Source organism: Lynx rufus, unplaced genomic scaffold (genome assembly GCF_022079265.1).
Source record: "Lynx rufus isolate CCGP_SWC_20201006 ecotype Redwood Valley unplaced genomic scaffold, mLynRuf1.p SCAF_57, whole genome shotgun sequence".
NCBI lineage: Eukaryota > Metazoa > Chordata > Mammalia > Carnivora > Felidae > Lynx > Lynx rufus.
Window position 1 is genome coordinate 441,724 of NW_025814875.1, and position 27,121 is coordinate 468,844.

At 61.4% G+C, this 27,121-nt stretch overlaps 1 protein-coding gene across 1 annotated transcript; it reads left to right on the plus strand.

Moving 5' to 3' along the window:
- Positions 1-1,633: 1,633 nt before the first annotated feature.
- On the plus strand, positions 1,634-26,728 carry ACSBG1 (acyl-CoA synthetase bubblegum family member 1). The gene is made up of 15 exons (XM_047101124.1): positions 1,634-1,683; positions 4,083-4,181; positions 5,045-5,145; positions 12,402-12,622; positions 13,002-13,090; positions 13,278-13,398; positions 18,539-18,619; positions 18,702-18,851; positions 19,111-19,287; positions 19,880-20,061; positions 20,745-21,065; positions 21,544-21,761; positions 25,207-25,346; positions 25,859-26,105; positions 26,640-26,728. Exons 1-15 carry the CDS (start codon positions 1,634-1,636, stop codon positions 26,723-26,725), a joined length of 2,283 nt encoding a protein of 760 aa, XP_046957080.1. The 3' UTR covers positions 26,726-26,728.
- Positions 26,729-27,121: the final 393 nt, after the last annotated feature.

The window sequence follows — 27,121 nt, forward strand, 5'->3', positions numbered from 1 at the left end:
CCCTCCGACTGGGTTCAGGGCCTTGGAACGGCCCAGCCCCGTCGCGGCCGCTGTGCCCTGCTCCTGGGCCTTCACATAGGATTTAAAATTTCCCCTTAACACCCGGTAGGGCTGTCTGCAGTAGGGGTGAGGGATCCCGGGCCTGCAGGGGTGCCTGGGTGGGGGGCGAAAACTCCAAGGAGCAGGGGCCCTGGTGTTAGAAGGTTCAGGTTCAAGTCCCTGGACCGAGACAAGCCCTGGAGGAGCACCAGAGGGCAAGGCGCAGGCGCGAGGTCATCCTGGGGCAGGGGGCGGGGCTTCCCGGTGCGCAGATGGGGTGCACGCGGTGCAGTGGCGTCCTGGTTCCAGCGCGGGGTCCGGGAGGCGTGGCGTCCGTCCGGCTCTGCCTCCCTCTGCGCACGGACGCCGCGCCCCTGGGCCTGTGTAGGTGCCTCCTCGGGCCGTGGAGCCTGTCCCCGAGTCCCCGGCACGGGGCTGCGGGCAGGGCGCCGGGAGCCGACGCACCCAGAGCCTGGGCACGGTCGTGCATTCCGGAACGGTTAAAAAGGCAAAACAAAACAGGACGAAAAGTTACGCTTCCGGCAGCCGCGGGGGCCCAGGCCGGCCCAGGTGCAGGGCCCAGTGGCAGAGCGATGTCGCCCTGCCGAGGACCGAGGACCGCTGCCAACAGGCCGCCCGCCCGCCCCCGCAGGCCCCTCCGGGCCTTCCCACCTGCTTATGTAAGGCCTGCAGGTGGGCCGCTGGGCCGGAGCCAGGTGGGTCGGAGGTGTCGGCCACGCCTTCCCCGGTGCCTTGGGCGGTCCGGGGCGGGTCCCCGCAAGCACGCCCAGCCTCGGCCGCCTCATTACCGGGAGCAGCGCAGCGCGGGCCCCCAGCTCTCGACGGCTGGCTTGGCCGACGGCGCGGGCACACGCTCCGGACCAGCCAACATAGAGGGGGAAGGCCCGCTGGGCCCACGCGGCCCAGAGTCCTCGGCGCGGCCCTCTGCCTGGAAGCCGCGTCCCTAGAGAGCTGCCGGGACTGATCTTCGAGGTGAGACGGGCCACCAGGGGCGTGGGCCACTGTGGCGGGGGTCCAGGAGCCGGTGAGGAAGCTGCTGCCGGGGCAGGCTGCGACCCACCGTGTGACACGGAGCGGGGCACCTGGAGGTGATCTGGCCCGGCTTCCAGCCTGGGCCTCTCAGGGTTGGGGAAATGTTTGGGCCACGCCCTGCACAGAAGACACTGGGCGTCCGGGAGCTGGGCTCTCTGAGCGCCCTGGGCAGAGGGACATCGGGAGCAGGGTTGGGGAGGACCGCCAGGGGCGGTGAGGACTCTGCGTAGCAGGAGGCCTGGGGGTCCAGTCTCTTGCCTCATCCTAGTGAGCGGGCCTGCCTGAGAGTAGAGACAGAGGCCTACGGCGGGTCGGTTTCTCAAGCTAGGGGCCTGTGGACTCAGGAAGCAGCAGATTAGAGACCGGTGCCAGGCCCAGAGTGGGTGAGCCCTGCCTGGGGCCCAAGCGGCCCCGGCCTTGACACTCGCCGTGTCTCTGTTGCAGGGCGGTCTGGTGGAGCGGGGCCTCCCCCGGGCTGATGAGTTCCCTGCGGTCCTGGCGCTGTCCTGGGTGAGCCAGAGGCCGCGGCCCCGCGGGGACCATGCCAGAAATGCTCCTGCTCAGGTCTGCCGGCTCCGTCCTGAGGACCGTGTAAGGAAGCAGGCCCCGCCTCCTCCCCCGGCGCTGGACCCCCGGTCACTGCACTTAATCACCCTCCCAGTCGTGCCAAAGCACTGTCTCCTCCTTACTCCCAGAAAGATCCGTGACGGCCCCGGAAGTAGGAGGAGAGCAGACATGCACATGCACTTTGCAGGGCTCACATGTGCTCATGACGCCACAGGGTTGACACGGAGCACCGTGAGGGGCTCAGAGAAGGTGCAGTGCCTTGCCCACAGTCACCCAGCTAGTGAAGCGAGCTGAACCCAGGCGGGCCGGTTCTGGCGAACCTCAATGCTATGTTGTCCAAGAAGGCATTCATTGAGCCCCTGTTGTGTACAGGACAGTGACCTGGCTGCTAAAGGCTGAAAGGGAAGAAAGACCACAGAAATAGCCAGGCGATGCACCCCCGTCCAGGAGGGGCTCCCATGGGAAAGCCCATGGGCTTGTGTGTCTGCTGACTCCTGCTCTGCACGTCAGTGTGCCCCAGGGCCCAAGGACACACGGCCCACAGAGCTTACCAAGCTATGTGTGGCCTTCAGAGCCTAAACCTGAGTGTTCACAGGCTGTGAGAGTGAGAGTGTTGCAGATAATCCCTGAGGGCACCCTGGAGGAGTTGCTGAGTGAGGCTCAGTGGGCTCTCCCATCAGCACCTCTGGCAAGACAGGAAGAGAAGAGAGAGACCACCTGACCAGAGATGGTCAGGAGAGGGAGTGCAGGCTCCCCCAGGCCCCCGCCCAGCCCCCACCACACAGTGTATGCACGCCACGCTCCCTTCGAGGGCTTCCTTGCTTCCAGAGCCACTGGGCAGGTGCTAAAGACATTTGGTTTCTGTGTAAGAAGAGGGCTAGGTGCTTATGGGGTGTGTGAGGGCAGGAGTGTGGTGTTCCAGAAGGCCGGGAACACTGTGCTAACCACCTGCGTCGGGCCGGGGCGCTAATCACGGCGGCCCCACCTCACCTGAGGGTCCCTGAGTGGATCCCGGTGCCACGCTGTCCAGAGCACAGGAGTCAGAAGGGCCCAGGTGCGTGTGAGGGGTCAGAGCAGTGGGGACGCTTCGCATGTCACGTGCCCTCTTTTGAGGATGACAAATCCCACTCTGGAAGCTGTGCCTCTGGCTTACAGTCTGGGGACAGCAGGCTGGGTGGTCCGGCTTCGCCATCATGCACCCCAGGGTGCCCCAGGTGAGCGGCTGCCCCCACAGGAACGCAGGGAGGGTGAGCGATGATACAGCAGCGGCGTCCCCAACGCCGATATGGGGGCTGCGGCCACGTGGGAGGGCGCAGACCCCAGCGCGACAGGGCGTGGCTCCCTTCCCGGGCGTGTTCTGAGTGGAAAGGACACCGGTTACTAGTTATGGCCCCGAGTGAGCAGGAACGTTATGGGGAGGTCGGGCTCAGTCGGTGGGCGAGGGTGACATCCCCGGAAAGAGATGGGATCTCAAGGGCTCTGGTGAGGGGAAGAGCAAGCTTTCCTCACTTGGAAAATTGGAATTTGGCCTTCTCTTAATTAGGCATCCGGTATCCTTCGGGCACAGGGCTTAGGGGTTGAGTAGGAACCTCTTGCCCGACGTGGGCCGTGAGCAAGCTGTCCCCTGTCACGGCAGGCAGAGGCAGGGGACCCACTCCACCCTGTCACCGAGGGAAGGACAGAGCAGGATGGGGGAGTGGACGTCAGCACATCTGAGTCACGAGAGACAGGCCAAGGTCCCCAGCAAACAGAAGGCTCTAGTCATGATGAGTACGTTTGGCTCGCGGCTTCCTTAGGCGGCCGTCTTTTCCTGTAGTCTGGGTTTCGCTGTTTTAAATCCAGAACCAGTTTATACAGATTTCATTAGCGGGGGAAATGTCTGTGCCTTTTGATGGCGAGGGTTTCCAGACTTGTCTGTGAGGAGGTGGCTCGGATGGCGAGCGATCACAGCCAGTGGCGGCCCTGGCCCGTCCGAGGGTGAGCTGCCCAGCGGGTGCTGTGAAAGGCCAACCCTCTGGAAGACTCGCTCGTCTTCGGGACGTGGCCGGGACAGCATGGACACTGCACCAAGTTCGTGGCACCCGCGTTGGGGCTCCCGGTGGGGGACCCTCATTCGTGTCTGCGCCCAGAGCTCAGGGCTGTTTGTATCAGTATAATGTGGGGGGGCCCCTCTGCGACCCCAACGTAATGGTGGTGACCAATGACCCACAGTCGGCTGGACAAGCTCCAAGCTCAGAACCCTCCGCCTGGTGCGGAAGCCCCACCCCAGAAATTGTATCCTTTCACCCCTCCGGTGGCTCCCCTGGGACAGGCCACCTTGCTCACACACAAGAAGGGGACCAACTTAGCCCCCACTCAGCCCCCTTGTCCCTACGCCCCTCCCTTCACAACCTCCTGATGTCTTTCGATTTAAAACCTATCAGGTTCTTAAGCAGACTGCCTCCAGGTGGGCCTGGGTGTGTTCGCAAACTTAGTTTGAACCTGCAGTACCAGCAAGAAGTAAGACCGAGTGTGACAAACAGGTAACTGGCCCGACAGCCTGGGAACCGGGTGGGGGTGGGACTAGCCCCACCCTGACGGGAGCCAGGGTCCTGTCCTCAGGGCTGCGGTGACCAGTTGTGCAGGCTGCAGGCTGCACAACTCCAGTAGGCACTGTTTGCATAGCCGATGACTGTGAAATGTGCCCCTGGAGTTGTGTGGGGTTACATTCCTGCCTGGCTGAGGTGTGCACTGACCTCCGTCTGCTCATCACCCAGGCGGTTGAGGTCTGGCCGGTTGAACCCTGAGGAAGAATGCTGCTGTGTGGATCAATAGGTTGACAACGGGGGCCCTACAACCCCTTGGGCTCTCTGGCTGGAAGGGAGATCATTGTCCAGGGCCACCGTGCCTGGGAAGCGAGGAGGATGTGGGCCGGAGCTCTCTAGCCCACGCCTGTCCTCTCCACTGGGGAAGGCATAGGGCACCCCGCACGCCCTCCCGGGGAGGAGAGGCCCGTGGGAGCCCTGGCACCGTCCTCAGCTCCGCCCTGAGCTTCTAAGCGTGACTGTTTTCAATGCCTGAGGCCTGGTGGGTGTGGGGTGAGGAGGGGGGCCCCCGCTGGAGTCGTGCTCGGGGTCCTGTCCGGACGGGGACACCGAGTCCAGAGAGAGCCACGCAACAGAGGAGTGTGCAGCAGCCCTCGGAGGCTGTGGGACAGGCTGGGTGGGCTGAGGGTGGCCCTACAGCTACTGAGGTCCTGTTCCCTGACCCCCACGAGGACGCAGAGCAGCCCGCGAGGCGGAGAGAGGCCGGCGGCGCCCCCAGGTGCCGACGTGGGTGCGGGGCTGGCACCGGAGGGCCGGGCCAGGCCCCGGGCGTCTCACGCTGTTTCGCCCCTCCCCTCTAGCTCTCCGAGTGATGGGCAGGCGCTCTCCAAAGAGTCCCTCGGCCATGCTGTCCCGCTCTCGTCCCTGGAGAAGGCGAGGGGTGCCCAGCTGGCTGGCTCAGGTGAGCGGCTGGGAGGCTGTGGGCTGCGGGCAGAGGCAGAGGCGAGCGGGGGCCCGGCACACCCTTCCCTCGTGGCCGCGTCGGGCCGAGCGCGAGGGAAGGCAGCGGGTGGTTGGGAGGGCCTCCCCTGGGGCCGGGCTGCCGGGCCGCGGGGACCCGGTGGAGCCCCTGTGGCCTGCGGCGAGGCCGGTGGGTGGCAGCCAGCAGAGTCCGTGCGGAGGCCTGGAGAGTCACGTGCCCTTTTAAAGACTTTGACCCTCAGATAATTGCACTTTGAGGGAGGCAGAGTTACCATTTACCCCGAAGAGTCATCAAAACGGTAGTAACACAGGGCGTGCTCGTTTTTAATGGCTCATGACAACACTGTGGCACGGCACGAGCCGAACGAACACGGACACAGCGAGTGCCTGGCACGGAGGGCCGCCGTCCCCTGAGTTCTGCGCTGTCCGTGGCGTGGTCCACTGTTGTCGTTTGTCCCTGTCCGGTGTCACCTCTGGGGGGCAAAGAGCGGCGCGCGGAGGGGCGGGTCTTCCCGGGCTTGAGTCCCCCGGGCTCCTCAGAGCAGCCCCGGTCCCCAGAGCACCCCAACCCCCGGCCCGGGGCTTTGGTGGAAGCCTTTGTGGCCGGCGTATCTCTGTAGAATGATCTTCAGTCCGGGCCCACCTGGCGTCCTCCCCGTGGTCAGCCGAGGCGTGGGTTTCGGGGAGCAAGCGGTAGTGTGTGAGGTGGTGTTTGGACCCCTGGACGGGTGAGGGCGGAACCAGGCAAGAGGTGGAAGGGGCGGCCCGGGGCCCCCTCCCCCAGATTTCCTCTGGCCTGGCTTTCCTGGGCGGGGGACGGGCCTGGTGGGAGGACAGAAGCAGGGTCAAGGCGGAGGTCGCCATGCCCGTTGGAAGAGACGCGAAGAGGCATAAGGAGGGCGGGTTCCTTGGGCGCCCAGGGCCGCCTGGCTCCCTGCGGAGCAAATGCCGGTCGCCTCCGCCGTGGGCCGCCTGCTGCCATCAGACAAGCTGCTCCTCTCCCAGGCCGAGCATCCCCGGCCAGAGGGGTCTCCTGGCACCGTTTCTGTCAGCGGGCACCGGGAGGAGCCGCCCCACGGGACCCTGCACTGCCCAGGGCACTGCCTGGCAGGCCTCCTGAGCCCCCACGGGCCTGGCGTGCGGCTTGTGCTCGGCCCAGCCTCCCCTGTGCTGCCCCCGTGTCTCTGGGGAGCAGCTACGGAGACGCGCCCGGCCAGGTGCCAGCCTGCTGCCAGGGGCGGGGCGGGGGCGGGGGCGGGGGGCTTCTCTCCAGACTCCCAGGCAACTTGAGGAGCCCGGCTCTCCCCGGGGAGGGGGCGGGAGCCTGTGCTTCTCTCGAAGGTTGGGGGAAGGCGCTGGCTGCGTGGGAGACTAAGGGGCGGGGCTTGGAGGCTACCACCGGGATTGAGCCCTGAGAGGAGGGCGGACTCCTGTTGGACTTGTCCCCTGGGCCGGGCTTTGTGCCGCCTGCACTCTTCACCTCATCTTCAAAGCAGCCCTGGGGCGGGCACTTCCGCATTCCCATTTGATGGAGGAAACCATCTCAGAGAGGCCCCGTGAGTTTCTCAGAGTCACACAGCTAGTGAGTGAGAAGTAGAACTCTCAACTGGCCACGCTGCCTCTTTGGGCCTTGGTGACAGTACAGTCCCCTCCAGGCCTGGCCAGCCCCTGCCTCCCCTCCAGCTAACTACTGGGCTAGCAGCCCCCCCTGGGCGTCTTGCCTTCAGGAGTGAGCGTCCACCTGGGTCTCCTTGAGTTCCCAGAAGCTTGGAGGTCCCCAGGCCCCTGTCCAGGCTAGGCTCTGAGCTGGTGGTGGGGGTGGGGGGCGGGAGCCCCTGAATAGGGCCACAGAACTGCCAGAATCTGACCCCTACACAAAGGCAGCCTTGTGCCAGGGCCTGGGGACACATTGCTTTCTAGTTCTTTCCAGCTGAGCACAAACCCCCAGCCGGAGCAGGGCAAGGCCAAGACCCCAGGGAAGGGGAGGAGGGCAGGGGAGAGCAGCTGCTGGGGACGGGGCTTCTTCCCCGTACCTGTGCTTCCTAGGAACCCCCCACACCCACTGGGGAGCTCTGGTGCTGGGGGTTTCTAGCCCCGTGAAGCCCCTGGTGGGTCAGGGGGTACACAGGGCCCCGCTCAGTCTCTCAGTCTTGCCCTCCCCAGATGCTCAAGGTCATGGCTTCTCTTTGGCTGCAAGGAGACAGATACCACCCTTGTCCTGGGGAGCCCACAGCCTGAGGCTGGGGACAGTGGGAGGCAGAAGACAGCTCAGCTGAGCCTGGGGTGGAGGTGGGGTGGGGGTGGGGAGGGGATGGGAGGGAAGGCTTCCCAGAGAACAGAGGACACTCGAGCAGGTAGATCCTCACCTGAGAAGCGGGAACAGTGGGAACCCGAGCCTCCTCAACCACAAAACAGTGGAGCCTCTGGGGATCCTTGCAGAGACTTTTCCTAATCATATGTCCAGTTCTGTCAAGGTCAAGTGTGGGTCAGAGGCCATGTCCAGGCCCAGAGCTGCTCGTGGCTCTCCCCGAGGTGCTGACAGGGCGTGTGCACAAAGGAGGGGCCAGGAGGCTGGGCTCAAACCCAAAATGACACAAATGCAGCCTTGGGCAACTGGGGTCCGGCCCCCGGGGTGCCCCTGAAGGTGGTCTCTGTGGGGCTGAGAAGTCTCTGGGGCTTCCAGAGGGAGGGCACCTCTGTCAAGGTTGGGGGTGCCTGCAGGTGTCACTGGGCATCAGGCAGGGACCCGGGGACCAAGGCGCCCATGCAGCCCCTGCCTGGACATTGTCCGGACCCCACCTGGATGTTCCTTACCTGGCTATTCCCTGCCCCGCCCTGCCCGTGCGTGTCAGGTTGGGGGCACCCGTGTCCTCGGGCTCTGGGCTGAGCTGCTCCCACCCCGGGCCCAGACCTCTCTTCTCTCCAGCCGGTGGAGACCAGCTCAGGGTCCCCTGTGCATTTCCGGAGCACGTCCGCCGCCGTGTCCCCAGAGCCCATGTCAGCCCGCCCCAGCCCCGCCCTGCATATCCAGATTGCAATTCAGATGGGGAAACGGAGGCCCAGGGAGCCCAGGGTTTCTCCGCTTAGTGGCCACAAGTCCACAGCCCCTGGCCCTCGGGCAAGAAGGCTGGCTACCAGGTGGAATGGGTGTCTCCCCTGAACCACTGAGAAACCTCAGACACCGTGCAGCCAACACTCCATTCTAGTGCGTTCCGTACAAGGGCTAGACAAACCGTTCTGTCCCAGGCCGGCCTTGTCCTTATCTGGAGTCACGTCCTTCTCTTTCTCTTACCCGTCCCCTAGAGTGCCTGGCATGGGGTGGGCGGTTTCCAAGGGCCCGTGTGGAGTGGGAGCGTGCCGGCTCTAGTCCGTGACTGGCCTCTGTGGCAGGGACACCAGGGTCCAGTCAGAAGGAGCGTTCTTGGAGAGAGATCTGTCCCTGGCCGAGAACCACCTTTCTCCTAGGGCCAGCGTACCCCTCCATGTGTACAACAGGCCACTTCCCACAGAAAACATCCCTGGGGCCTCTCCTCTCTGAGTTCTCCTCCCTAGACAACTGAGAGTGATTTCCTCTGCTATTCAGATGCTGTTATTCCAGAGCCCCGAAGAAAATAGCTCCCTGCCTGCCCAGCCACCCCCTGAATAATGGGTGATTGATAAGGTCAGGCCGTGACCTGGGCGAGGGAGAGAGATAGGAGGAGGAGGGAGCGGAGGAGGAGGGGGGGGGAGGAGGAGGGGGGGGAGGAGGATGTGGAAGAGGGAGGAGAAGGAGGTGGAGGGAGAAGGGAGGGGGTGGAGGAGGGGGGAGGAGGAGGGGGAGGGAGGAGGAGGGGGAGGGGGGAAGAAGAGGTGAAAGGGGGAGGAGGAGGGGGAGGAGGAGGGAGAAGGGCAGGCGGGCCCTGGGAAAGCCCACCCGCAGCACTCAGCCGTCACCCTCTGCCTCGTGCTCTGGGCTGTGGGCTGCATTGTTTGCCGGCTGGGTTCTCTGTCACTTGAATGGCTGGTTGCCTTTTGGAGCTGGGTCCAGCCGGGATCTAGGGCGCCTTCCTGGGTGACAGGGACCGTGACTGGGTCCTGGCCGTGCCCTTGGCTGTTACTGTAGCAGTGAGCTTGGTTGGGTCTGGTAGATCTGTGTCCCTGTGAACTTCAAGGTGGGGTGTGGACAGCTCGGTCGGTAGAGCATGTGACTCTCGATCTCAGAGTCGTGAGTTCGGGCCACACGTTGGGGTGGAGCCTACCCTAAAAGAAGAAAAAAACGAAAAGAATAAAGGACTGGCAGGTCACCCTGACTTCGTATGTCTCTACCATCAGCCTGGGGACCGCATGGCTTGTGTCCCTCCCTGCTGCTTGGTTCCGGGCGGCCCACCCCGTGGCAGAGGGTCAGGGGACTCGGCCACCACTTTCTCCTCCCCCAACAGCATCCCCAAGGGAACGGACTGTGGCCCTCCCAGGCCTACACCCGTTCACTGACCCGCCTCTGGGTGCAAGGCAGCCCCCAGGACGGACTGAGGTCTTGTCCCACTTCTGCCCCTACCCTGCTGTGACCGTGGCTATCCCTGCCTCTCCGGGACTCAAGCCTTCTCACTCTGACGTGCTGTGTGGGAATTTGCGACTGGCCCTCTAGCCCCCAGCTAAAGTTCTGTCTGTCGGTATCCCTAATGGGTGGCACACGTGTTCCCACCAGGGGGCGCTTGCAGGGGCGCGGAGTCTAGGGGAGGAAGGGAGAGGTTCCCGAGGCCGAGCGTGGGAGCTTTGTGATGCTCACGCACATGTCTGCACTTGTGACGCACACTGTCCACCCGATGTCCTGTGGACGTTTCCTGGTCGTTAAACGTCCTTAAACACTTCGTTTTAATGGCCACCGAGAGCCCAGGGCGTGGCCGCACCCTGGTGGGTCCCCAGCCCCTGTTGGACATCGGTGACCACAGTACTGTCTCTGTATCTCTGCTTGGTTCCTGTGGGCGCGTCCTGGAAGCGTGATTTCTGGCTCAAAGGTGACTCCGTCTTGGAGCCCGTGACGTGTGTCACCCGCTTGCCCCCAGGAAGGTTGCGCCAGCTCACACTCCCACCCTGCACAGCACCCTGGCCAGCAGTGAGTGTCGTCTGGGTGCCTGGGGACATCTCTGCTGCTTCACGCTTTCCACTTTGGGAGAGACCCAGGTCAGCAGGCTGGCGGTGGGTCCGGCGGCTTCAGTCCCAGCAGGCGATCATGAGGACAGGCAGGGAAGGAAAGAGCCCAGGAGGTGGCCAGGGGCTCCGCTCCCCGCCCGCCGTGGCCTCCGTCACCCTGTAGGTCAGCGCGCCGGCCCCAGACAGCGGCCTCTGTGGCGCAGTGGCCTCGCGGGCCTGGTTCAGGGCCTGGGCTCTGTGCCCAGTCCTGCGGTCGGGGGACACGGCTGGGGTCCACGGCTCAGGCTTGTGGGCGTGTGCGTCCTTCCGAGTGCTCCGTCCACCTTGCTAAGGACGGGGCTTCTGACTCAAGGTCCAGAGACTTCTATTTGGACAGAGATAAGGCTGAGCGGTGGGAGCACGTGGAGGTGAGGGGACAGAGGGGAGCGTGAGACACCCCAGGCTCGGAGATGCTCTGTCTTCCTTCTGGGCAGCCGGCACCGGAGGCTGAGGCCCCGAGCTGTGGCAGGTGCACCAGAAGGATCCTGAACAGGTCAGGGCCTCCCAGGCCTGCGGGACGGGAGGCCCCCGTGTGTGGTGGGGAGGGGGCCCAGCAGCGTGGTGGGGGCAGGGGGGCCGAGCACCGCTCAGGCTGGCTGTGAGGAAGGGGGCGGGCCGAGGTCACAGGGGCCAGGAGCCCTTTGGGGAGGGCCTTCCTAGAAGCCACAGTGTGGACACAACCCTGTGGTCAAGGGCAGTCATGGGAGGCCCTCGAACAGGTCAGATCTGGGTTCAGAAAGGTCACTCCGGGAGCCCCAGAACATGGGAAGAGGCAATGGCCTAAGGTGACAGCTGTCCAGGATCACGGCTCCTGAGGCTTCTAGGACTTGGGCAGGAGGCAGGACAGTCCTTTCCCAAAGGAGCTGCGGTCAGCATGGGCCTGTGGGTCAGAAACCCAGCTTTGCCCCCAGCCGGAAGCTGTTCCCCGGCCTGCTTCTCATGGGGTCTGCGGGGACGGAACAGAGGTTGTGACACAAGACACACACCTCCACCGGGCACGAGGCAGGTGCTCGGGAAGCAGGACCTCTGACCACAGGGGAGTGACTCCGGGGGGTGAGGACTGGGTATCGAGAGGGGCTGGAGGTGGAGCCCCGGGCCCCGCCCCTGCACAGAGACAGAGGGCCCTTCTCTCCTCCTTCCCCTCTGTCCTCACTCGAGCGGGAGCGCGGGTGCCGTGAGGTGAGGCCGCTGACAGGGAGGGGGGTCCGTGCCGGGCGCAGGAGAGCAGAAGTTAGATGAAGGAGCTCTAAAATGTCCCCCAAAAGTCCAAAAGCTTTTCCCTTCTGATCCAGTGAACACTTCTAGAACTCTCTCCTTCGGGGAGCCTAGAACGAGGGTGAAAGCTGGGAGCCGTCTGAGTGTCGGGGGGGGCGGGGGGGGGGGCTGAGATGTGCTCCACCAGGGACTTACTGGGGTCACAGAACTGAGGATGGGTGACCTGGTCCACACAGTGTTTTCTAGAAGTGTGAGCCGACATTTACAACTCCCAGACGTCGGGTGAGCCTTGGTATCCATTCCCGCCAGGCGGCAGCGCCTAGGCCGAGGGCGGCCTCCCCTTCAGCGGGGCCGTGCCCCCCAGTCCCCGCCACCCCTGTTCCTCCCTGACACAGAGGCTGGGGTGAGGTCGGGCACCGTCCTGGTCTCGACCGGAAACAAAGAAACAGGAGGCTCAGATCAGCCCCTCGGGGGGCTGCCGCTCTTGTTGCTTTGACCTTCTGTCCGGCCGGTCTGTCCCCGGCCCGTTCTCAGGAGGCAGAGGCAGGACCTCGGGGTCTGAGGGAGCCCTGCCTTGGGACAAGTTCCAGCTGGCCTGACGGCGGGAGCAGACACAGGGGCCTCCGCGTCTCCAAGGCCTCCGCCTCCTTGCTGCATCCCGAAGCCTTGACCGTGCTTCGGGGCCATCAGACCTCCTCCTCCGGGCAGCCTCCCGCCTACCCCAATCCCTCGCCTGTCTGCCGGCAGCCAAAGCACTTTCGGGACCAAAGTCCCGGCCCGAGGAAGGCCCAGGGGCCCCGGGAGGCGGTGACCCTAGGCCGGCGTGGTCCCAGCCGTGGTCTCCCCATGCAGAGGAGCCGCTGTGGACCACCCGGGCCGACGGCCGCGTTCACCTGCGTGTCCACACCACCTGCCCACAGCCGCCCTACACCGTACACCAGATGTTCCACGAGGCCCTGGACAAGTACAGGGACCTCCGCGCCCTGGGCTTCAAGCGCCAGGGCGTGTGGGAGCACCTCTCTTACTCCCAGTACTACCTGCTGGCCCGGAGAACCGCCAAGGGCTTCTTGAAGGTGAGGGCCCCTCCCCAGACCTGCCCTCCAGCTCTGGGCCCTCGGAGGCCTGCTCCCCGACCCCCGCCTGACAGGCCTTTAGAAATGATGCCTGTGGAGCCTCCGACACTTTCTGGGTGGGTGCGGTGGGCCGGGCCCCGTTCTGAGGGTTTTACCTTTACTGAGCCCTCGTCACCCGCCGGGCACTCAGCACTTACTTTTCGTTTGTGCTCGCATTCGGATGAGTGGGGCCGCCTGGTGTGCTGGGCGGGAAGGGCCCGGGGTGCCCTCTGACTGGGTGCCTGGGAGGCTGGTCCCTGCACTCTGGAAGGGGCCCCGCTGGGCGTGAGAGGCCCCCTTCGGAGCCGGCTGACCGGGCCTGTCTGCCTTGGTCCTGGAGCTCGGCCTGGAGCGGGCCCACAGCGTGGCCATCCTTGGCTTCAACTCCCCGGAGTGGTTCTTCTCGGCGGTGGGCACGGTGTTTGCAGGGTGAGTGGCTGTGGTGGGGCAGGGTCTCTGGTGGGTCGGGGGTGGGCCGAAAGTGGAAGGAGGGTTGTTTCCTCTTTCCCCAACTTCCCCTTCCTCCCGGGGGCCCCCTCTGCCTGTCTGGGCCCTCCAGGGCAGGGGCTGGGCCTCTGCACTGGCTCAGACAGGACCCCTCCTGGGTCTCGCGCAGGGGCATCGTCACCGGCATCTACACCACCAGCTCCCCGGAGGCCTGTCAGTACATCGCCCACGACTGCCGCGCCAACATCATCGTGGTCGACACACAGAAGCAGCTGGAAAAGATCTTGAAGGTCTGGGGGAGTGCGGAAGTGGGCTTGGGGGCCCCGGGGCCGGGTGTCCTTGTAGACCTCCAGCTTACAAAGGGCTTTTCCATCCCTCCCTCCCGGGCCCCTCCCCCTCATCCTCCACAGCAACCCCACATCACACACACACACACACACACGTACAACAAGACAGGGCAACGGGTACCCACCCACTCGCCTGGTCGGGCCGCTGAGGCCCAGAGTTAGGAAATGTCCACCCCAGGTAAAATTTGCATCATGCAAGCTTCCGAGCAGACCAGGCTGCGAGAGTGTGGCCGGCCCTCGTGTGCTGGTCCCACATGTCCTGTTCTGTCGTGCAGTGCGCCGGTCTGCCTCTTTCGCTGAAGTTTTTGAAGCAAATCTCTGACGTGAACTCATGTCCCCCCTGAGTATTTCAGTAGGCATGCATTCTCCACGAGCACACGAAATGTCTCTCATACGATCCCGGTGGTCTCATCAGCCACCCACCGCAGGGCCGTTTTGACATAGGTGCCTTTGAATCAGGACACGAAGCGGCCACAGGCCGTGTGTGGCCATGTCCCTGTCTTTAATTCAGAACAAAGCCCAGGCCGGCCGGCCAACAGCGTCCTTACCTGGGAACCTGCTTGAAAATGCAAACCCCGAGGCCCCACCCCAGACCTGCTGCGTCTGACACCGGGGGCGTGGGGCCCTCGCACGCTGTCCTGAACACGCCTGCCGGGTGGGGGGTGGGGGGGTGCGGCACGGGACCACACGTGGGGGCTGTTGCAGAAGCCGGGTCAACGGTCCCGGGCAGTGTCCCGAGATCCGGATTTATCTGCTCTCCTCCTCTCCCTCAACTTCTGGGGGCGGGGGCGGGCACTGCTCCTCCACCGTGACGGTCCCCACCAGCCTTTCTCCACTGATGGTCACCACTGAGTGGAGGCAGAATGTCGGTTTTCTAATTCACCGGCTGGGACTTTTCTCCAGAGAGAGAGCTGTGTCTCACTGCCTGGGGCACTTTGCCACCAGAAGCCCCTGTTTGTACACACGTGTGGTGGGCAGGATGACGCGGTGTCTCGGCGACTGCTCCCTCTGTGCACGTCTGAAAGGACACGCGTCGGCGACGTGAACGTGGGCGTGGCTGATGGCTTCATCGTGTGTGTCCTTGTCGATTTTCTCTTTGTTCCACCGAAGACCAGGGCCGAGAGCTGAACCCCCCGTTGTGATTGTGGATTTGTCCGTTTCTGCTGTCAGTTCCATCAGTGTTGGCTTCGGGGGTTTTGCAGTTCTGTTACATATATACCTGCATGGAGTTGTGTGTCCCCTCAATTCAGTAACCGCTTTGTCGCTAAGAAACGTCCCTAAAGAGGAACATTCTTGTCCCAGAGCTACTCTGTCTTACGCTGCAAGAGCCACCCCAGAATTCTTGTGATTAGTGTTTGCACGGCGTGTATTTCTGCTTTATTTTGCCTGGAACCTATCGGGTCCTTAGGTTTAGAGCAAGTCCCCCGTAGACTGCACAGACTTGGGTCCTGCCTTTCTGTCCCACCGGACAAACTGTAAATCGACCAGTTTGCTGCTCCTATGTGTCCTGTGCTTTGTCCCTTTTCTCCCCTTCCCGGAGTTCTTTTGGATTGAGTTTTTTATTTTTACTTTATCTTGTTTTTTGGTATTCCGTTTTCTCTCCAGTGGCTAATTAGCTCCCCCTCTTTGCTATTACGCTAGGGTTTGCCTTTGCCTTTTTAACTACGCACAGTCCACCTTATGACACGATCTATACTGCCATCTAGTGTCAGGCCGTACTACTTACCATTACACGACTGCATTGCTTCACATGTAATGCAGGAATCTTGCAACAACATACTTCCTCCTCCCCCCGTCCTTGGCGCTGTTTGCAACGTACTTCTATAAGGTTATAAACCCTATAGTACACTGTTTTGAACACAATTAAAATTGTTTTAATTGTTTATTTTTGAGAGACAGAGACAGAGCGCAAGCAGGGGAGAGGCAGAGAGAGGGAGACACAGAATCTGAAGCAGGAAGCAGGCTCCAGGCTCCGAGCTGTCAGCACAGAGCCCGACGTGGGGCTCGAACCCACGAGCTGTGAGATCGTGACCTGAGCCGAAGTCGGATGCTTAACCGACTGAGCCACCCGGGTGCCCCACAGACATTTTGAAAGAAGGAAAAATGTCTTTCATATTTACCCACGTTTGCCACCTACAGTCCTCATTCCTTTACGCGGATACATGTTTGCATCTGGTGTCATCTCCTGCCTTAGGAGTTTTCTTCTGGGCGCCTGGGTGGCTCAGGCAGTGAGCATCTGACTCTTGATCTCAGCTCAGGTCATGATCTCAGGGTTGTGAGTTCAGGCCCCGTTCTGGGCTCTATGCTGGGCGTGAAGCGTGCTTAAATACAATGTTTTTTTTCTTGTAACACAGATCTGATGGTAACACATTCTCTCAGCCTCTCTTTGTCTGCAAACATGTTTATTTCCATTTCTTCAAAAGATATTTTCATGTAGTTTAAAATTCTGTGATGACAGGGTTTCTTTCATTCTTTTAGCCTTTTAAAGAGTCCATTTCAATGTTTTTAACTTACATTGTTTCTGGTGAGAAGTCTATTATTTCATATGTTTGTTCCTCTCCGTATATTTGGATATCTTGATTCTTTGGTGCTTCTATTTATTGATGTTTTTTGGCCTCCTGTTTTTATTTAAAAATTTTTTTTTTCAACGTTTATTTATTTTTGGGACAGAGAGAGACAGAGCCTGAACGGGGGAGGGGCAGAGAGAGAGGGAGACACAGAATCGGAAACAGGCTCCAGGCTCCGAGCCATCAGCCCAGAGCCCGACGCGGGGCTCGAACTCCCGGACCGCGAGATCGTGACCTGGCTGAAGTCGCACGCTCAACCGACTGCGCCACCCAGGCGCCCCCTCCTGTTTTTATTTTAATTCCAGCACAGCTAACATTCAGTGTTAGGGTAGTTTCAGGTGTACAGATAATGACTCAGCACTTCCCTACGTCACCCGGTGCTCATCGGGACAAGTGTCCTCCTCCCCCATCCCGTTTCCCTGTCCCCCACCCCTGCCCCTTCAGTGAGCTCTCTGTAGTTGAGAGTCTGTTCATTGAGCTGTCAGTGAGCTCTCTGTAGTTGAGAGTCTGTTCATTGGTTTGCTCCTCTCTTACTTCCCTTTGCTTGTTTGGTTTCTTAAATTCCACGTGTGAGTGAAACCATACGGTATTTGTCTTTCTTGATTTATTTTACTTAGAATAATACTGTCTAGCTCCATCCATGTTGTTGCAAATGGCAAGATTTCGTTCTTTGTTTTAAAAATATTTTTATTTATTTTTGAGATAGAAACAGAGCCTGAGCAGGGGAGGGGCAGAGAAAGAGGGAGACACAGAATCCGAAGCAGGCTCCAGGCTCCGAGCTGTCAGCACAGAGCCCGACGCGGGGCTCGAACTCACAGACTGTGAGATCATGACCTGAGCGGAAGTCGGACGCTTAACCGACTGAGCCACCCAGGTGCCCCGATTCTTTTTTTTTTTTTTTTTTGAATTTACTTATTTATTTTGAGAGAGAGAGAGAGAGAGAGAGAGAGAGAGAGAGAGAGAGAGCAGGGAAGGGGCAGAAAGAGGGGGAATCCCAAGCAGATTTTGCACTGTCAGCACAGAGCCTGACTCAGGGCTTGAACTCACTAACCATGAGATCGTGACCTAAGCCGAGATCAAGAGTTTGATGCTTAAATGACTGAGCCACCAGGTGCCCCACGATTTCATTCTTTTTGATCATCGAGTAATACTCCCTTATATATATACACGTATATATATACCACATCTTTATCCGTTCATCCATCGATGGACATCTGGGCTCTTTCCATGCTTTGGCTATTGTCAATAGTGCTGCTATAAACACGGGGGTGCATGTGTGCCTTCGAAACAGCACACCTGTATCCCTTGGATAAATGCCTAGTAGTGCAATAGCTGGGTTGTAGGGTAACTCTACTGTTAGTTTTTGGAGGAACCTCCACGCTGTTTTCCAGAGCGGCTGCGCCCGCTGGCATTGCCACCGACAGTGCACGAGGGTTCCTCTTTCTTCTCTAGCTGCTTTTAAGATTTTTTCTTCATCGCTGGTGATCAGCGTTTGATTACATTGTATCTTGGTGTGGTTTTGCTTTGTTTATCCTGCTTGGGGTTTGTTGTGAGTCTTGAACTGGTGGGTTTATAATAAAATGTGAAACTTCTCAGGCTGCTTTTCAATTTTCAGAAAAAAATTTCCTGGGACTCCAGTTACACGTATGTCAGGGGTCTTGATATTCTCCCATAGGTCGTGTTTTTCCAGGATTCTTTTTTCTCTCTGAACTTTACTTTGAGACTCGTGTTTGGCCCTTCTGGGCCGGTTTATATGGTCTTCACCCTCAGGCTAGGTTAGCTCCAGCGCTCAGATCTGACCTTTCCAGGCCTCCGCTCCGCACGGCAGGGGCCCTGCGTCCTGCTCACAGACACGTGGATGGTTCTGGCCCCTGTGGCCTCCCGTGGTCCTCCAGCTCCCTGGTGGTTCACTCTCTGCCGTGCACACTGGCTCAGCCAAGGACTCGGGAGGACAGGGCCCCTGACTACAGATTTCTAGAACTCTCTGTCTCCATAGTGTCTCCTTGCTGGTGTCCAGTCCCATGGCCTTCCTGAACTCTGGGCTCTGTTAACCTCCACTCAGCAAGATGACCAAGTTCTGTTCTCCCTCTGTCCCTCTCTCTGTCCCCCCATCCCCTCTGTCCCCCACTTTGTCCCCCCCGTCTGCCCCCCAGTCTGTCCCCTCCCTCTCTGTCCCCTCTGTCCCTCCTCATCCCTCTCTCTGTTCCTGCCCCGGTCTGTCCCCTCCCCTCTGTCCCCTCCCCTCTGTCCCCTTTGTTCCTTCCCTATCCCTCTCTGTTGTGGGATGAACCATACTTGGGGTTCAGCCAGCCCCTGGGGTGCTTGGTTCCCTCCTGAGGGGACAGCTGTGCACGAAGGGTGGCCGGCATCCCAGTGGGTCACAGGTCAGAGCCAGGGGACCCAGCGACCACAGTGCCTGCCAGGCAGACTGCAGCGACCACAGTGCCTGGAGACGGGGCTCTTGTCAGCGGCTAACTTTCTTTAACGAGACCCCATTGTGTTTCCCGTCCACACAGATCTGGAAAAACCTGCCACATCTGAAGGCCGTAGTGACATACAGAGAGGCCCCTGCAAGGAAGATGGCCCGCGTGTACACGGTATGGGTGGAGGGCCTGGGGACGGGGGCGCCCGGCCAGCGGCCCAGCTGACCGAGTGCCCGCTCTCCCCGCCTGGCTGCAGATGGATGAAGTCATGGGGCTGGGGGACGAGCTGCCGGAGGAGAGCCTGGACGCTGTCATCAGCGCCCAGCAGCCCAACCAGTGCTGTGTGCTGATCTACACCTCGGGCACCACCGGGAGCCCCAAGGGCGTGATGCTGAGTCAGGACAACGTAGGACGGGGCCCAGATGGGTGGGCGCGGCTGCCGGTGGACGTTGCTCTGGCCCCTCAGCTCAGGGGCCCGGGAGACCTGGGACAGCCCGTGGGTCTGCGTCCCGCCCGCACCGAGCCCAGCAAAGGCGGGGAGGGGGGCAGGGGAGGCCTGTCCTGGGAGCGCCCCGCAGAGAGGTCCCCGAAGTAGCCGAAGCCCCGGGGTGAGTCTTCCAGGGCCGGCTTGTGGACCCTGCCGGGGCCGTCTGCCCGTCCTCCAGATCACGTGGACGGCGCGGCACTGCAGCCGGGCCGGCGGCATCCAGGCGGCCGAAGTCCAGCAGGAGGTGGCGGTCAGCTACCTGCCCCTCAGCCACGTCGCCGCGCAGATGTACGACTTGTGGATGGGCCTCCAGTGGGGGGCGCACATCTGCTTCGCCGAGCCTGACGCCCTGCAGGTCAGTCCGCTCGGCACCCCCGCCCCGAGCGCGTGTGCTTGTGAGCGTCTGTCACGTTTCTTTCGGTGGCCATCGGCGCGGCCCGCGCGGCCAACAAGAAGGGACTGACCGCGAGGTCACACAGAGGAGAGGGCCAGAGGGGATGGGCGGGTCCACGCGCCGTTGAGGACAGGCCACAGACGGCCAGAGCCCTGCTTCTCAGTCCCGTAAACTACACCCATGCTGTGAAAACTCCCGTTAACCACGAGGAGCTGCCCCCCGGCCCCCCCGGCCTCCCGCACCTCACTGGCCCTGAGCGGTGTCCCTTGTCGGCTCCTAAACTGGTCCGTTGCTTCGCGGGGTTCGACTGTCACGTCTGGGGGACAGAGCCGCCCCCGGGGCTGGGAGGGACCCAGGAGCTTCGAGGCCTCTGGCCACGTGACCAGGAGGGTTGGCAGCATGAGCACACAAGGTGGGTCGTGTGCAGATGCACGTGTCCACGTGTGGGCGCCCGTGTGGGGCCTGTGTGCGGGACGCCTCGGAGGTGTGCGCGCGGACTCGGGTGTGGGGGCTCCTGGCACTGACCGCGGGCCCCCCCTCTGGCGGTGGACAGGGGAGCCTGGCGAACACGCTGCAGGAGGTGGAGCCCACGTCCCACCTGGGGGTGCCTCGGGTGTGGGAGAAGATAATGGAACGCATCCGGGAGGTGGGGGCCGGGTCCGGCTTCATCCGGCGCAAGATGCTGCTGTGGGCCATGTCGGTGACCCTGGAGCAGAACGTGACGTGCCCCAGCAGGTACCACGAGGGCCGGGACAAGGGGACGGGAGGCCGGGCGGGGGCAGGGCGGGGGCCACGCGACCGTGGACGGGACACGCTGGGCTCATCCTGGGGACCCCTGTGCGGAGGCCCTGGCAGGTGCTGGGCGTGAGACCTCCGTCACCGCATCTCTGTGCTCTGAGTGGAGGGACCAACTTGCTCCGTCTGGGGTGGCATTCACCTCCCCGGAGCGGCTCCTGGGTCTCCGGAGGGGTTTCCTGACTTCAGTAGGTGTCTGGGGAAGGGGTCACACTGACGAGGGCTTTTCCAGCCTCCAAGTGACCACTCGGAGGTCACCCCACTGCCTCTGACCACTTATCACGTTCCCACAGGTGCTGTGGGAGGGTCAGTGGCATAAACCTGGCCTGTGCCGATTTAGAAACAGTTTCCATTACTAGTGAGCCTGCGAAACGGTATCACGTCTCATGAGACATGTACCTGTGTGCAAATACAGCTTCATTTGCACAGACACGGAGCGTGAATACGCATGAACGACTCATTCATGGGCTTCGGACGGGGTCAGACGTGTGTGTGCTCGTGTGTCCACGCACATGTGCCTCGAGTCTCTGCGCGTACGTGCGTGTGCGCCTTGGACACAGCTGAACCTGTCTGACCTCCGGGCTCAGGACGTATCACACCTGTGTGTGCGTGCACGTTCACAGGTGGCCAGGCCGCCGTGCGCCCACCAAATACTCACCTTTTTCATGTGAGTGTGTGGTTCTTCCTGTGGACCGTTCTCCTTCCCCCACCAGTGACCTGAAGTCCTTCAAGGCCAGGCTGGCAGATTACCTGGTGCTGGCCAAGGTCCGCCAGGCGCTGGGCTTTGCCAGATGTCAGAAGCACTTCTACGGAGCGGCCCCCTTGACCACAGAGACGCAGCAGTTCTTCCTGGCCCTCAACATCCACTTGTATGGCGGCTACGGCCTCAGTGAGACCTCAGGGCCCCACTGCATATCCAGCCTCTCCAACTACCGCCCCGGCAGGTACACGCGTGCCCGTGTGCCCGTGCTGATAGCCCGGGGGACCTTGAACAGGTTCTGACGGAGGGACCTCCCTCCCTCCAGTAGGGTGGGGTGTGTGGGAGGGTGTCCCCCCAAGGCTGATGGCCCGGGCTCCACTGGGCGGGGGGGTTGGGGGACGGGGCCAGCCCCCCCCCCCCGGTAGGGAGTGAGTGGAGGGTCACCTGCCATGCCTCGAGACCTCCCCTCCCTGCCGGCCCATCACAGGGCTTGAAGTTGTGCATTGGGACTCCATTCATTCGTTCGTTCACTCATTCGTTCGTTCGCCTTAAAGCTTCTTATTGGCGCCCCCCTCAGCTCTAAGTCCCCTGTTGCAATCCACAAATCCTGGGAGGGGACACCTTCTGGCCGTTGGCCAAGAATGAGGAGCTGGGGAGCCCGGGGGCTCCCAGGTGAGGCCTGACCCTGCCCTGAGGCGCCGTCTCCCTCTGACCGCCCCCAGCTCCGGCAAGGCGGTCCCAGGCTGCCTGGTGAAGCTGGTGAACGAGGACGCGGAGGGCGTCGGGGAGATCTGTCTGTGGGGCCGCAACATCTTCATGGGCTACCTTAACATGGAGGACAAAACGACTGAGGCCATCGACGCCGAGGGCTGGCTGCACACAGGTGACACCGGGCGGCTGGACGAGGACGGCTTCCTCTTCGTCACCGGACGCCTCAAAGGTGAGCTCCGCTGGCCGGCCTCGTGGCTGCAGGCGTGGTGGGCGGGTGTACTGCCTGCACTGTTTGTACCCCGAGTACGGAGCGCATGTCAAGTTCCTGCACTTGGACTGACATCGTTTTATTTACCCCGACTTCCCAATGACGACACCCAGAGAGGTTAAGGAACTTGCCCAAGGTCACTCAGCTAGTAAGTGGTGGAGCTGGGATTCAGACTTCTTAAAGAAACAAGGCAAGTCTTTCCAGAAGATTCTGGGGTGTAAATATCACGTATTTTTACACGCAAACACGGGGACGATATCGAGAACACAGATTGGATATAAAATTTAAAATAAAACACGAGACCTCAAATTTCCCATGACGAACGGGGCCCTCCCAAGGAGGAGAGCTGGGGACTTCCGCGGAAAAGGTGCTTTGCCCACTTGGCCCGAGGGGATGTGATGCCCGAACACATCCCTGCGGGAACCCCCACCCGTTTCCTGGGGAAACCAGCTCCATGAGTGGATCTCTCCAAGGCAGGGGTGCCATCGGGCCGGGCTCTCGGCCGAGTCTGGGCGCCCAGGCTGCGCGCTCCCTGCTGCAGGGGTGGACTGACCGCGCCCTCTAGGGCTGAGCTTGGTGATGGCGGGGGAAGGGTGCAGTGTGGTTGGAGGTCAGCGCCCAGCATCACCGCCGAGAAGCCCGCCTGTCCCCCGGCGTCACCGTCGGGGGCTGGTCTGCCCGCCTGGACTCGCACCAGCTCCCCGAGTATCTTTGTGACACGGCCAGACGTCCACGTGAGGCCGTGGCCTTCCTCTGTGAGACGGTGCTGGCTACCAACAGGCCTGCTGCCTCCAAAAGCCCTCCAAGATTTCGAGTTTGGTTCCATCGGATCTACTGACTGATGTGGTGAGAACGTATCTCTTCGCCACACTGAGTTCCGATCCATAAACGCGGTACCAATCGCTCAACACTGGACAAACACGTTTGAAAACACGAATGAGATCATTTCGTGGGAAAATGCAACTACTGGCAGAAAAGATAGTAAATTTAAACAGACCGGTTCCCATGGAAACAATAGTGACTGGCCCCTCCCCACCCCCCCCCCCCCCCCCGCCACACACATACACAAAAGACAAAACACGGAGACCAGCAGGTGTCCTGAGGAATCCCAATGACAATTCAACTGTTTTTTGGGCACAGAAAAGAAGGAAAAATTCCAAATTTTTGGTGAGGTGAGTATAACATTGATACCAAAATCTTGAAAAGGTTGTATTTAAAAAGAAAACTGCGGACCAATGACGTTCATGAGCATATATGCTAAAATCCTGCATAAACTACTCGCAAACAATGTCTGCCAGCACATTAAAAAAATAACCCATCATAACTAAGTGGGATTATTCTGGAAATGCAGGGATATGTATTAAGAGAACTTTAAAAGTTTTATCATCTGCACATATGTTGAAAAGGTATTTCACAAGAATCGTTAATGTCTTCATTCGTGGAAAAAAGCACGGGATAAAACCAGAAATGGATGACCACTTGCTTAGCATAATGAAGCCAGAAGCCAGGAGCAGGACCGGATGCCCACCATCCACGTCCCGCAGTGTTCACGGTGCCGGCCACGGCCGTGGGACGGAGAGCCAGCTCCCTAAGGAGGGTGACAGCACCGCGCACACGGAAAGCCAAGGCCGCCACCGGGAACCGTGGCTTCCGTTTGCACGGCGATTTAGAAGGACCGCGGAAGAAACTAGTCCATCTACGATCACAACAGAGAGGATAAAACATTTACGCTCAAAGAACGGAGCCCATGTGACTACTGGAGGAAAACAGAAAAACAGAGAAATTCTGTGTCGTGTCGGAAGGCGGGAGGTCTGTGGCTCCAACCATGGGAGCCGTGAAAAGGGACTAACAAACTTTTAGTACATTACAGACAGAACAAACCAGTGGTCAAACCACCACGAGCAGAGGCGGGCGGCGAAGCTGGGAAAGTGTCCGCAGCCCCTGTGGTGTCAGTCGGGGTCACACAGTCCAGTTTAAACAAGGACCCCGTGTATCCCTCGGCATCCTTAAATTTTTTTTTTAATGTTTACTTATTTTTGAGAGAAAGAGACAGCACGAGTGGGGGAGGGGCAGAGAGAGAGGGAGACACACAATCTGAAGCAAGTTCCAGGCTCTGAGCCGTCAGCACAGAGCCCGTCGCTGGGCTCGAACCTGTGAACCATGAGATCGTGACCTGAGCCGAAGTCAGGATGCTTAACCGACTGAGCCCCCCAGGTGCCCCCCGCCCTCCGTGTGCTCACACTGAGGTCTGTCGGCAACGTTCACAGCGTGCAGGTATTTGCACGCCTCTCCTTAGATTTGCCCTGAGTATTCTATCGTGGGTGCTGCCGTAAATATCATCACATAAAATCTGCGTTCTGCTTGCCTGCCGAGGGCACACAGGCTGCTTCCGCGCCCTCCTGGGGTGGCGGGGCCTCGACGAGTCATGTGACTCTGCTGGCTTGTGTGTTCCTTCCAAACCTTCAGGGACACGGTCGGATCCTCTTCAAATAAGGACGGTTTCGTTCCTTCGTTCCATTCCTGTATCTCTCTTGCCTCTGCGCCGGCAGGACACCCGGAGCCGCGTGCGGTGAACGGACGTGGGGACGGCGATCGTCCTGTGTTGTTCCTGATCTCGGGAGGGACACTTTCAACATTTTATCCTGGAGTGTGTTTCGCGTGGGGTCTTGGGGGGTGTTCGTCTCCATGCCGTTTGCCGAGGGTTTCTAGCGGGTACTGACGGTGTAAGACACAGGTGGGGGTGAGCGGGTGGTCAGGGAAAGCGCAGGAAGGCAGGGGTGGTGAGGGACGCCCACTCTCGCTGCCCTAGACACGCCCGGTCTGACGGCTTCCTCCCCGGCCGTCCTCTGTGCCACGGCCCGGTGAGCTCGCTGCAGCCAGGGGCTGTCTCATTCTTCTCCTCTGCCCGACGTCAACATGGGGCCCGCACACAGTGTGACTGATTCCTCTGTGTCCAACTAGAACGGGCCACAATCCAGCTAGGGCAGTCCAGGTGTATTCAGTAAACGTCCGCTTACTCCCGCCTGGCCTGGCGGGAAGAGACCAGAGCACTGAGTGCCAGCACCTGCTCGTGCACGGCCCTCCGCAGGACGAGGGGCAGACGCTGTGAGAGCAGCTTAGACCAGGGAGGGCCAGCGTGGACGAGGCGGGGCGCCTCCTGAGCTGAGAGGCCCTTGAGAGCAGGCGGTGCGCTCTGGACTGCTGCGGAGGGGAGGGCGTTTGGGAAGGGGGTAGGCGAGTCAGAGGTGCTTCCGAGGGTGTGCGCCGCCCCCCCCCCCCCCCGCGCCGGCTGCACCTCCCCAAGTGGCCGGTGTGGCTTCCAGGGGCCGTGGCCCAGGCTTGGGTCCTGGTTCCGCGGGGGTGCTGGACTAAAGCCTGTGCCGGGGGCCTGGCCCTGCCTCCCCAGAGATAATCATCACAGCCGGAGGGGAGAACGTGCCCCCTGTGCCCATCGAGGATGCCGTGAAGATGGAGCTGCCCATCGTCAGCAACGCCATGCTCATCGGGGACCAGAGGAAGTTCCTGTCCATGCTGCTCACCTTGAAGGTGCGTCTGGGCGTCTGGCTCGGGAGGGGCGGCCGGACTGGGGGTCCGGCCCCAGCAGAAGGCATGCCCGGCTGGGGCACGCGTGGGGTCTCGTGACTATATCCCGGGACGACCTGTTGGCTACCTGCACAAGGGGTGGTGTAGCTTGTGGGAACACGCTCTGCCCTGCGCACCGCCCCCAACCCCCACAACTGATAATGTACTGCTGTGACCGTCCCTCTGTCCCAGCGCTGCCCCGCTCACATGCTCAGAGCCCAGGGTGCCGGACGTACAGGAGAAGGTCCCTGCTTTAGACCATGGTGTGCTGGCCAAGGGCCGTCTGGTGTCATCCCACCACGGGCTCCACGCACCATGGGCCCCACGCAGCCGGGGTGGCGTCCCACCCACCATTGAGCCAGCTTTCGGGAACAGCTCACAGTGAGCCACATCGTTGGCCCCAGCAAACCCTCCTCAAGATGGGCTCGCGTCTCACGGGGTGAGGCCCGCGCCGGCTCTGACCTCTGGCTTTTCAGTGCACGCTGGACCCAGACGCCTGTCACCCAACGGACCACCTGACCGAACAAGCCGTGGAGTTCTGCCGGCGGGTGGGGAGCAGCGCCACCACCGTGTCTGAGATCGTGGGGAGGAGGGACGAGGCCGTGTACCGGGCCATTGAAGAAGGGATTCAGAGAGTCAACAGGAAGGCAGCCGCCCAACCCTACCACATCCAGAAGTGGGCCATTCTCCAGAAGGACTTCTCCGAGGCAGGGGGAGAGCTGGGTAGGGGTTCCCTCGTTTGTCCCCACTACTGCGGGGGCCGTGCGGGAGGACGCAGCTGGCCAGGCGGGGTGAGCCTGGCGAACCCACAGATCGGTTCCAACACGACCCTTAACTCTGCTTCGACCGTGGGACCGTTTCCCCTGAAATCACAATGGGACCCCCCAGACTGACACCGAGGCCCTACTGGTGCCTGGGCTGGGGCCAGCTGGCTCCCGGCGGGGGCGAGACCACCGGCATCTCCTGTGAAGTCGGGGGTGGAGCCCCCCTGCGGCACAGCCCACAGACCAGAGCAGGCCTCTGGTGCCGCCTCAGCTGGACACGGGGGCCGCTCTCCGCTGTAGCACGCTGGGGTGTCCGCCCCGGGGCGGGTGGGAGCGGCTTCCCCCGGGAAGTGCCCTCCGAGCCATCAAGGCCGAAGTGGGGGGTAAGCGCTCGGCACCGCTGAGCTGCCGTCAGAGGCGCGGATCCCCACGACACATCTTCCCGGATTTCTCCGAGCCCGGGCCTCACCCCTCCTTCCACTTGCTCTCTCAGGTCCCACGTTGAAACTGAGACGGTTCACAGTCCTGGACAAGTACAAAGACGTCATCGATTCCTTTTACCAGGAGCAGAAAAAGTGACAGGGGGACGTCCTCCCAGCCTGTGCCGAAGACGGCAGGGCTCCCGGGGACATCCTGCGCTCCAGGTCCCCTTCGGTCTGGGAGGTCTCCGGGTCAGGGTGAGGCAGTGACGCTTTGCCGACGGCAGCTGACAATTCCAGGAAGCTTCGCCTGTGGGTACTTTTCGTTTTCAGCGTTGCCTTTTGTTCAGGTGACACGTGAGCTCGGCTCTCCCCCGGAGCTGACGGGGGGAGGGGGGGGGGGGGGACGCGTCCCGGCCCGAGCGCCAGGAGGATTCAAGGGCTGCGGCAGCCGGGTCGGGGCGCAGGCCGTGCACAGGGGGAGGGCGGCCCAGTCGCTCCGCGTGGGCAGGAAAGCCCGGTCAGCGCCTCCTGACGGCCGGCTCGCCCTGGATCT